Source organism: Chenopodium album, chromosome 26 (assembly GCF_948465745.1).
Source record: "Chenopodium album chromosome 26, dcCheAlbu1.1, whole genome shotgun sequence".
Classification (NCBI taxonomy): Eukaryota; Viridiplantae; Streptophyta; class Magnoliopsida; order Caryophyllales; family Amaranthaceae; genus Chenopodium; species Chenopodium album.
The window spans coordinates 34,278,641-34,290,500 of NC_137859.1; the positions used below are offsets into that span (position 1 = coordinate 34,278,641).

The window sequence follows — 11,860 nt, forward strand, 5'->3', positions numbered from 1 at the left end:
AAACCTCTTGGAATCATTAGGAAAATCAGCATTCCAAGCAGTGGCGGATCTAGGGGGGTACATAGAGTTACAACTGTACCCCCATTCCGCTGAAAAAAAAAAAAAAAAAAAAAAAAAAAAAAAAAAAAAAAAAACTGGTACAAAAAGAGACCGCCTGTATCTAATAGGAGGTCTCTTAGATACTGTGACCTACCACAACAGCCTAATCAGCGCCTTTTTTGTTGTACAAGTATTAAATTCTAAGAGACCGCCTATTTTAAAACTGGTCTAAGGCGGTCTCTTAGATGATATATATTCCATTGTTGTCTTAAAAACAAAGAGACCTGTTATTACAATAACAGGTCTCTTCGGTGATATTGTTTATTTTTCAACCTTGTACTTTTGATCAAAGAGATCTATTGTTACCATAACAAGTTTCTTAGACAATCTCTTTTTAAAAAGATATTTCATTACTCAATTATAAGCCTTGTTGTCGGAAGAAGGTGCATAATACACACAAATACTAATGCAATAGTTAAATAATTTATTAACTCATAATTTGGTTAAGAAAAAATTATTGTGCTCCACATATTACTTTGTATTTTGTAAAAAAAAATTTATCAAACTTAATTTCGTACCCCCATTATCCAAATCCTGGATCCGCCACTGATTCCAAGAGGTTTCGTCGTGGTGGGGGACAAGGAGTGACTTGGAGAAGCTCGAGCAAACCCTCAAGATGATCAAAGATCGGGTTATTGATGCTGAGAAGCGCCATGAGGAAGAGCGCAGTGCTGTCATCCGAGAGTGGCTTCGTAGGCTCAGGGCTGTATTCCTCAAGGCTGATGATCTGTTTGATGATGTCTTCACTGCTCAGCAAAGAAAGCGGCGTATCAAAGGAAACATGGCAATGAAGGTACGCTTGTTGTTCTCTGATTCAAGTCCCCTTTTGTTTAGCATAAAAGTGGCTCGAGAGATCAAGTCTATTAGGCAAGAACTCGATGCCATCAAGTCGAATATGGATGCCGTGTTTCCCATGTCCCTGAGTGTTTGTGATCATAGGGAGGATTTTCACCTCCCTTCTGCTTATCTGATGAGCAAAAGAGAAACCATCTCCTTTGTTCAACCAGATGATATAATTGGTAGGCATGATGACAAAATTGCAATAATTAGTATGCTCTTTGATCCTGTGTTTACTGAGGAAAGAGTTTCTGTCATCCCAATTGTCGGGTTTGGGGGAATTTGCAAAACAACTCTAGCTCAATTGGTTTTTAATGATGAGAAGGTAAACACCCATTTCGACCTCATCAAATGGGCTTGTGTACCTGAGGTGGATAATCAGGATGGAGTGATGCGCAAAATATGTAACTCCTTGACAGATTCAAATTGTCATGGTCTTACGTTGGAACAAGTTCAGTCTAAAATCCGACAATCGATAGGTAACATGAGGTATCTACTTGTGTTGGATGACATGTGGGATGATGATCGGGGTAGATGGCTTCAGCTTAAGAGCTTGTTGGATTGTGGTGGTAAGGGAAGCAAGATAATTGTGACTACGCATTCTAATGTGGTAGCAAATGTTGTTGGGACGTGTCCAGCCTACAATTTGGGATTGCTAACAGATGAAGAGTCTTGGGAGCTTTTCAAAAGCTTAGCATTGAAACAAGGGCAAGAGGAGAGCAATTTTACTGGGATTGGTAAAGATATTGTTGGTAGATGTGGCAGAGTACCGCTTGCTATTAGAGCTATTGGAAACCTCCTTTACTCTAAAGACACTGTGCAAGACTGGTTGTTGTTTCGTGACCTTCACCTTGCAAAGACAAAGGTGACCGAAGATAACAACATTATGCCCGTTTTAAAGTTGAGTTATGATTTCCTGCCATTACCACCGTTGAAGCAATGCTTTGCTTATTGTTCGTTGTTTCAAAAAGATTACGAATTTGAGAAGAATGAGCTGGTTCGTCTTTGGATGGCCCAAGGGTATATTGAGGCATCCGAAGAGAGTACATCCAAAGAGAGTATCAGCCTTGAGGAAGTTGGGGATTTTTACTTTCAAGAGTTGCTAAAGAGGAACTTTTTTCAAGATGCCAAAGAAGTTGATGGGACGAATGAGGTATATTGTAAAATGCATGACTTAATGCATGACTTAGCCTTGCATGTAGCTGGTGATGAGGATGAGTTAGAGGTTAAGACAACTGGTACCTGTTTGCTATATGAAGACCGGTTTCTAGTGAAGAAGACAATGCGAACATGTCTATACCCTCATAATTTAGATTTGACATGGTCGATTTCCAGATTGGAATCCTTACGTGCCTTGAAATTTGTAGAATTTGGTAAGAAACTGCCAGGTTGTATAGGAAGGTTGAGACATCTGAGATACCTTAATCTTAAAAGCAGCTACATTGAGTGTCTTCCCGATTCCATCACAAAGTTAGAGAACCTGCAAACGTTGAACCTAGATAGTTGCGATTCTCTTAGACAGTTGCCAAATGGTTTTACCAAATTGGCTAACCTTAGACACCTGGGAATTTTAGAATGCTACCGTCTAAGAGAGATGCCTTCAGGATTTGAGAAGATGAGATCTCTCCGAGAGCTGAACATCTTTACGGTAGGCAAAAATAACGGTGTAGATGCACTGGCTACTTTGGAGCTTAGGGGAAATCTAGAAATTCATTTTAATAGATGGCGCAGAAATACACTGTTAGAAGCCAGAAGGGTAGAATTGGGCCGACAAACACAACTAACTGGTCTCACATTGTATTTCGGACTTCACGAGTATGATGTGACTCCTACAAGTAATGATAAGGAGGAGTTGTTCGAATGCCTGATGCTTCCTCCAAACCTTAGATCTTTGAAGGTTAGACAATTTGAGGGAGAGAGGTTTCCGATTAGGATGGTAGAAGGGTTACCTTGCTTACTCCCTAGACTTGTTCATGTTACTCTTGAATATTGTGATAACTGCCGGCAAATTCCACGCTTCAGCAATTTACCTCATCTCAAAAGCCTGAGTCTTAAGTACATTGCAGTGGAGTACATAGAAGAATATTGTTGGGGTGATGATACAGAGCCTTGTTCTGCAACATACTTCCCTGCCTTAGAGTATTTGTGTTTGTCCGGTTTGAACGAATTAAAGGGTTGGTGGTCGAGACCAAGAGTGATGAACGAAATTCAAGCTCGGCAAGGAGAGATGGTAATATCGGAAAATCACCAAAACATAACTTCACAGCAGCTGCCATTAATACTCTTCCCCTGCCTATCTCGAGTTAGTATAGATAGCTGCCGGCAGTTGATGTCGATTCCTGTAATACTCCCAAGGGTTGAGAACTTAAGTTTAGAGAGGATTGATGAGAAGCTGCTAGAATCCATTCTGGCATCACATCGTGAAGCACCATCGCCATCATCTTCTTCCTCAGCTACTCTTTCTACACTCAAGACTTTGAAGATTGACCTCATTTATAATCTAGTTTCCTTTTCTATTAATTTCTGTAGTTTAGAGTCTTTATCTATCAGGTCCTGCAAAGAGCTCACCAATTTGATCGTGGTATCTCCAAGTTCTTCCATTCGAGCTCTTAATATATATAAATGTGACAGCTTGAGACACGTGTATGATGTACTGCAGCATCTCCCAGCCCTTGAGAAATTGAGCATATCCAATTGTGAAGAATTGGATTTGTGGGACACCAGAACATGGCCAAAATTGAGAAGCCTCTATTTCCTAGAAGTCTCAAACATCTGGAAGCTGCAGTTGTTCCCCAAAGCCATTGGAAGTCTACAAGCACTGAGGGAACTTAAAATGGAGTTTCTCGACAATTTGACAAGCCTGCCAGAGGAGATTGGCCGCCTCTCCCAGCTTCAACGGCTTCGTATTGTCGGATGTCCAAAATTGGCCTCACTTCCACAGTCATTGCGCAGCCTTTCTTCTCTACAGCAACTTGATATAAGGTATTGTCCACAGTTGAAGAAAAGATGTCAGGAACCAAATGGTGAAGATTGGCCACTTATTCAACACATTCCCGATATTTTTATCTACTGATATAGTTGTATTTTTTATACTATTAATATTAAGTTAATCTGGCAAGGATTAGAATTGCCAGTAGTATACTAATATTGTATGTAATCCTTGGATTTTCATAGATTTTTTTGCATAGCTCATGGACTTGTATTCGTTACATTCATAATAAACACAAACTTTTTATTAAATCCGGTGTTCACTTTTTTAGTGAAAATCGAAAGAAAGCGTGAGTTTGGTGGCCCAATTTTGACAAGAAAAAAATGAAATCTTATTTTCTCTCTCCTCTTTATTCAACAGATTCTCTTTGTTCTTCAATCTTCTTTTTCTCTGTTTTTTCTCTCTCCTCTCGCCGATCGCGTTGAAACCATTGCTGATTCCACCATTTCCGACCATCTCATCGAGCAAAGCGACAAAATTTTTTTAAAAAAAAAGTACAAACACTAACCTAGAGCAAAAACATCAACATCATCGATTATCACCGGAAACTAACGGTGACTTTTGATTTGTTTGAGTGATTGTATAGTTTTTTCATGACTATTGTTCATTTTTGTGTTTGTTTCATTAATTTTGATACTTTGTTTTGCATATGTAGTTTAATTACTTTTCTGAAAAAAGGTCACTTTTATGGAAAAAAAAAACAAAAAAAAAAGGTTACTTTTGTGGAAAAAAAAGGGTCATTTTTGTGAAAAAAAAAATCACTTTTGTGAAAAAATGATTATTTTTATAATAAAAGGGTCACTCTTGTGAAGGAAAAAAAAAAAAAAAAAAAAGGTCACTTTTGTGAAAATATGGAGCACTTTTGTAGAAGAAAAAGGGTCACTTTTGTACAAACAAAAGGTCACTTTTCGCAAAATGTTCGATGTACAATAAAATTATTGTAAATAGTAAATTATATTAGGCGTCTTACTTTGTGTCCGAAGGTTATCTCCAACTTCAGGCCATGTATGATAACCAATTAAAAACTTTGCATTTTTTTCTGACTTCTGATTATCAAATACTCTAGGTATACTGAATCTCCTATACTTTTTAAATTTGATTCACTTATGCTGTTGTATGCTAGTTACACTAATACAGAGTATCTTTTTTTTTTAAGGTAAGAAGAAGGACTATACTGAGCCGGCACCTCTCAGTCTCTCATAAGTTTAGCTAGCTCAGCTCCGCAGATCATCGCTTGAGAGTAGAGGGGGGAGGTAAGGGAATCCCCCTACTCCTAGGCATTTTGTCTGCACAAATCATATACTCCGTACGCTCTAGTTAGTTCATACTTCATAGTAGTAGTAATAAGGTCACAAATAGGATTTGCACCAGTAGTTTGAAGAGCTTTCGTCAAAAAATACTACCTCTGGTCCAAATTACCCGCAACTTTGGAATATTTTATATCTCACAAATAATACCCTAAAGTTGCGAGTAACTTGGACCGGAGATGGTAGTAATTTAAGGAGCTTTCTTTGAGCTCACTCTGCAGTCTCAACTTTCAGAGGATTAAGTTACTTCATAGTTCATACTGTAGTAGTAGTGAAAGTTTTGTACAGATTCAAGTATTTTATGGCTTAAGACAATTCCACACACTGAAAGTAGAATTTTGGTGTGAATATTTAGAAATGGTTTCACAAGGTTTTAAGAATATGGGAGAAAGTAAAAACTCCAATCAATGATTGTTTCCAATACATATCACACCTAAGGATTGCCATGACCATTAAACATCGAGTGCATCACTAAGGTATCAAAAACAAAATACTACATTATCATATTTGATACCTAAGTGATGTCCACACAACACTCGTTAAGATATCCACACCACACAACACAAGACTTGGAGCTTCATCCTGGTTAAGCATACCCCAGGTGTGAAAATTAGTCGCTCAAAAACAAAAGAATATTGATTTGCTTGCTTAGTGTCAATTAGGTACGAGTAATTTGGTTAGCAAATTGGAGGACAAAGATTTAAGAAGCATTTAACTTTGAATAAACATAAGGATTCCAACACAAACTAAATGCCTTCATAGTGACAAAACTTCCCAAGACATGCAAGCAAATCTCCTGAGTCCTTGACAGTACTTACTAAGGAAAAACAAAATTTCTAATCATAATATTAAACGATATTATACTGTTTGTAGAAGTCCATACAGCAAATTGGAACACGACATGCCCAGCCTGAACATAACATTTCTTCTACTTCAATGGATCCAAAACAAAACAGATGCTTAAGCCACGAGAGTGCTGGCAGTTGTAGACTCGCTGCAGAGATAATTCATAAATGCAATTAGTTAATTTCTAGGCATACTAACAATAACAAATTTACAGAGAAACAGTCTAAAAGGTACAAAGAACATGAGGAACACACAATCTTCCATAGATAATGCTAAGGAAATGGAAGGTAAACTTACTATTTCCAGACTGGTGGGAGCTTCTTAGTCTTCTTGTAGTAACGAGCAAGTCTGTGGATCCTGCTCTCGACCAAAATCAACCTGAATTTGGAATCCTTATCCTTTCTGTTCCTCTCCAAATGCTTCCTGATAGCCACTGCCTTCTTAATAAGATGGTAGAGATCCTCTGGAATTTCAGGGGCCAGACCTAAGCAACATAACCAGTAAACAATTAGCAAAAATCTTCAGTCGTTACTGAAACTGATATAGAGAATTAATAGTAGTCAAGCAACCACAAGGTACAGACAAAAGCTAAATACACTACATCCATGTGAAATAGTACCGACCAAAACATATGATACAGTTAACAAGGTTATTGTTGATTTCCAAATCCCAGTTTACAAGAGCAGAGTTAATTTTTTTCTAGATGAGTTCAGTACGTTAGTGATTGTAATATAGTATATTTGTACAGCATAAAGTTTGTAAATGAAATATATATAAGTAATAAGGGGAGCGGAGTTATATAATCATATGGCTTGACAAGACGACAATACCTCTTGGCACAACTTAAAGTTCATAAATCCAATATAGTTAAAATAATTAAGGGGAAAATGATCTAAGTTCTAACTAATGACCCCAATCAAAAAAAAGACAATATTAATAACAGGTTTCATGAGCCCAAGGCAACTATTTCAAACAAACAAGATTCAAACAACTATCAATGGACATGATTGTCTTTCTTGCAAAGTAAGATTCTAACAAATTAGCGATGGATATGACTCTTTTTCTTACAAGGCAAGATTCACTTACTCATATATTTGATGTCTTAACAGAATTAAAAATGTTAAGAATACATAACTTAAGAGCTTATAACCCAACTACAGCTTGGACTCACTTTTAAAGGCCAAGCTCATTATGCGATGCATACTATTGTCAGTCTAGTCATAGCTCATCTAAAAACTCAAAAGTTCCGAAAACCAGATTCAACTCATAGATTTTGAAACATAACAAATGGTTTCCCGTTTCCATATCCTTCCAGCTAAAGGAATACAAAATCTAAGATCTCATGTAATTATCATGCCCATCTTTCTTTATCCGGCCACTTTCAAAACACAGAATAAGATATACAGGTCTAAAACAGCATATTTAACCAAGCCAAACACCAAACAAAACCAAAACTAACCCCTTCCAATATCAATTCCAGTACCCCTACAAAAATATCGCAGTATTTCACTACACATCGAAAATGCATCCAACTTTCAAAAATCAACAGTTTTAAATGAGCTTCCATTATAAAAATTGAGGGACAAACTGTATAAAAACTGCCCGGCCACACTCCCTTTTCTTCCCAATATACAACACTTTCTCTACCACTACTTCAACACTCAATTTCACAAAATCAAATCTAAAACAAACATTTAAAAGAGGTTGGTGGAACAGAAGGAGGTATAATTTACCGTGAGCCTTGAGGATACGAAGGATCTTGTTACCGGTAACACTCTTAACTTGAGCAATACCATGAGAATCCCTCAAAATCACACCAATCTGAGATGGTGTCAAACCCTTCTTTGCAAACTTGCAAATGTTGTCATCAACCTACAACAAAAAACACCCAAATTATTACTAAAACTTGTAATCAGCTAAATTTATCAGATTAAATTAAACATGAGCTTATTCAATCAAGATTTAATTCACACCACATTGCACATATCAAAAATAATCCAGATTTAGGTAAAATAAAAATTACAAATTTTAGGTAAAAAAAATTACACATTTACGTAATGGAGATAAAAACCAAATAAACAATTGTAAATGTTATGTGAGTCCTATTAAAATTCTTAAGTTCCAGCAACTCATGCGCCCAAACATCCAAATTCGAACAGATTCTATGAATCAAAATTTCTGATTATACATGCAAATTGGTGAATAAAAACATGGGTTTATACATCAAAATCAACTTAAAACATGAAAATATACAAATTGATAAGAACAATCAACTAAATCGATTGAAAATAAACACAAGTACAATCAAAAATCAAGCAAAAACTTACATCTTGAGCAGAGATCTTGAGCCATGAAGGAGGAGTCCGCTTGTATGGAATGGAAGAAGCGGACATACCCTTACTGTAAGAACATCAGAGAAATGGGAAGAATAAGGAATCGACGCCATTAAAGAGAAAGAGGAGAGAGAAAATCAGAGAAGAAGAAGAAGATGAAGTACCCTTTACTGTGCATACGACCCATGGTGACGGCGTAGGAGGAGGATGTTCTTCGACTGCGGCGGCTGGTTCTTCTTCTCCTTGCTGCTGATGAAGCTCACTCTAACAAAAAAAACCCTAGAATTTAACCAGCATTTCAGTGGTTTTATGTGATGGAGTTGGATAAATATACTCCAAATGGTTTTAGGGTTTTTGGGCTTGGCTTTTCAGGGTTTCTATTTCATACTTGTTGATAGGCCCATATACATATTTTTTTTTTTTTTTTTTTTTTTTTTTTTTTTTGCTCTTATGGCTATGGGCAAAAGCTAACAGTAAAACAAATTATAATACCATTTTGTTTCCTTTAACTTGATGAAAATCACTTCTACTAAGATTTAGAGTATGTTCTCATTGACTGAACTGAGCTGAACTGAACTGAACTAAATATTTTATGAAAGAAGAATATTAAGATAAGAACTTAACTGAACTGAACTTATTTGAGCTGAACTGAAAAGAACAGACCCTAAGTGAAAATTAAGTTTGAAAAAATAATTTTAATAAGTTCTAATAAAGATTATCTAAGTCAATTAAGTTTGAAGTATTTTAATTTGTTTTAATTGTAAATTGACTTTTTTCCCCTCAAAAAAAAAAAAAAAAAAAAAAAAAAAAAAAAAAAAAAAAAAAAAAAACAAATAAACAACTTATGAAAAACACCTAAAATGATTAGTTAGCTACATCCACAAATAAACAACAAGATTTTTGTTTACTCTTGAAGATATCTATATCTATACTTATCTATTAAAAAGCGTTCCTAAAAACGTTTAGAAAAATTTCACAAGAATAATCCAACCTTTGTCTCATTCTCCCAAAATAATCCAACCTATTGATTAACCTTGAATAATCCTAAGTTTACCATATATTTTCTCTTAGCAACCCCAGCAGGTTACCTTAACCTTTTCAACCGGTTACATCCACGTGGCAATTTCTGATTGGTCAAAATTTTATTTTAAATTTAAATAATACATTTAAATTCTGAAAATAAAAAAAAAATAAATAAAAAAAAAAATAAAAAATTATATCTCCTTCCCCTCTGTTTGTTTCCCTTTCCTCTTCCTTCCTCCATTAACACCCACCAACACCACTCAACACACCATCACAAGTTCACAACACCAGAAACACCACCGCCTATAACTACCACAAACTGACAAACACCACCGCCTATAACCACCACAAACAACCACCGACGTCACCACTCATCACAACATCCATGACCCACCCACAACCGGAAAGAACACCCACAACACAACCGAAAACAACACCCACAACATGAACGGCTTACGGCAGCCCCAATTCAGCCCAAAATTCAATTGAGAGGGAGAAAAGAGAAGGAAATCGGTGGGAGTTGGGGTTTCATGTTCTGGGTAGGTAGAATTGGGGTTTCGGGTATGGGTTGGGTGGTGAATTCGGGTATGGGTGGTTTCGACTAGGTGGGATTGGTGGTTTTGAGTCTGGTAGGAGTGGGTTTGGGTGGGGTTAGTGGTGGCGGAGGTAGCGGTGGCTAAGTTACAGTGAAGTGAGGTGGTGCACGGTCGCGGCAAGGTTGAAAGAGGTGAAGGAGCCATTGTTAATGGCTGGAAGCTTGAATTAGTGTTGAAGAGGGGAGAAGGAAGAAGGCAGGGGAAATTAAGGAAAATAAAAATAAATAAAAAAAAAAGCAACCTGAAGTTCAGGTTACCGGTCAAAAAGGCTTGGTAAGAGAGAATAAGTAGTAAACTTAGGATTATTGAGGGTTAATCAAAAGGTTGGATTATTGTGGGAGAACGAGCTAAAGGTTGGATTATTCCCGTGAAATTTTCCAAACGTTTGTGTCATGTGTGCCACATCATTACTCAATATTAATAAGTATTTTAATTTGTTTTAATTGTAAATTGACTTTTTTCCCCTAAAAAAACAAATAAACAACTTATGAAAAACACGTAAAATGATTAGTTAGCTACATCCACAAATAAACAATAAGATTTTTGTTTACTCTTGAAGATATTTATATCTATATCTATACTTATCTATTAAAAAGCGTTCCTAAAACGTTTATGTGTCACGTCGTATATAAAGAGGTTTGAACTCCTAACCTTATGGAATGAGCACCACATGCCTTACCACCTTAACTATTAGTAATTTATGTTCTATTTTTTCACATAAATGTATTTAAATGCAAAATACAAAATTGCATCAAAACTCAAAAACAAAGAGACACATATTATTCTTTATATTCTCTTTAATATTCAACATTACATTCAAATTAGTAAAACTTCAAACATTTTATTAAAAAAAAAAAAAAAGAAAGAAATTACTCAAAGTAACATCCTGGGGGGCAACGCCCGGATGACACACTAGTTACATATTATAGAATTGTGGCTAGCTAGGTTAAACCCTAAAGACGCCTTAATATAGAGTATAAAAAGAAGGAACTTACTAACAAGCGTCCGGGGGTATTGGATAACAGATTATAAACTTATAATATAGAACCTAAAATAGTGATAATTTTGGATTGCATACCAAAATCATGCATCTATCAGAGTAATTAATATTTTCACTTTTAGTTATCTTATCTGATCTAGCGTCCGGGGTGTTTGTTAGCTTTTGCTTTTAAAAAATTACATATTGCAATTTCATATTACTAAATACAATATTGCATCGTATTATGAATATAATAATTTTGTTTAGTTTGGTTATCGATACGGCTTGCTAGAGACGAATATTAATTTTTAGGTTAACCCCAATGCCGACCATTGGATCCTATGAATAATTTCCCATCCTCCTCTTTCTCCAAAGACGGTTACTAGTGTAGGAGATTATAGGTACTAAATGCGGAATTAACATGAATCATATTCATATAGAACCAAACCAAGGATCTCATGCATAACATATAAAGAAGTAAGAATTATACCTTTGGAGCGTGATTCCACGATGATCGAGCAAGAACAATGGGGAGATAAAGAACCTCAAATGCGATTCCTCTACTTGGTCCACGGGCACAGATTAAGACCTCCACTAATGCTAGTTAGTCGCGAAAGAACACTTCTATCGACCTTCTACGGAGATGGACGAACGATCAACCAGACAAGAAACACCGCGCAACACCACGAGGCCACTAGGGGTGGCCGGCTGTGGGTGTGAGGGGAGGAGAGAGGCGTGCGTGTGAGAGAGGGAGGATGAGGGCCTTTGGATGGTGGTTGCTTGATTCACAATTCACTGTATTGTCAATTGTGACTTGTCTCTTCAACCCTAGGCAAGGCTATTATTTATAG

At 36.4% G+C, this 11,860-nt stretch overlaps 2 protein-coding genes across 2 annotated transcripts; one reads left to right on the plus strand and one right to left on the minus strand.

Moving 5' to 3' along the window:
* Positions 1–368: 368 nt before the first annotated feature.
* On the plus strand, positions 369–4,009 carry LOC145617090 (disease resistance protein RGA2-like). Its single transcript, XM_081671782.1, has one exon. It carries the CDS (start codon positions 716–718, stop codon positions 4,007–4,009), a length of 3,294 nt encoding a protein of 1,097 aa, XP_081527908.1. The 5' UTR covers positions 369–715.
* Positions 4,010–5,966: 1,957 nt separating this feature from the next.
* LOC145616427 (small ribosomal subunit protein uS15-like) lies at positions 5,967–8,713 on the minus strand. Its single transcript, XM_081671139.1, has 5 exons — positions 8,576–8,713; positions 8,406–8,478; positions 7,812–7,950; positions 6,376–6,562; positions 5,967–6,226 (listed from the first exon to the last, which is right to left on the minus strand). Exons 1-5 carry the CDS (start codon positions 8,596–8,598, stop codon positions 6,193–6,195), a joined length of 456 nt encoding a protein of 151 aa, XP_081527265.1. The 5' UTR covers positions 8,599–8,713; the 3' UTR covers positions 5,967–6,192.
* Positions 8,714–11,860: the final 3,147 nt, after the last annotated feature.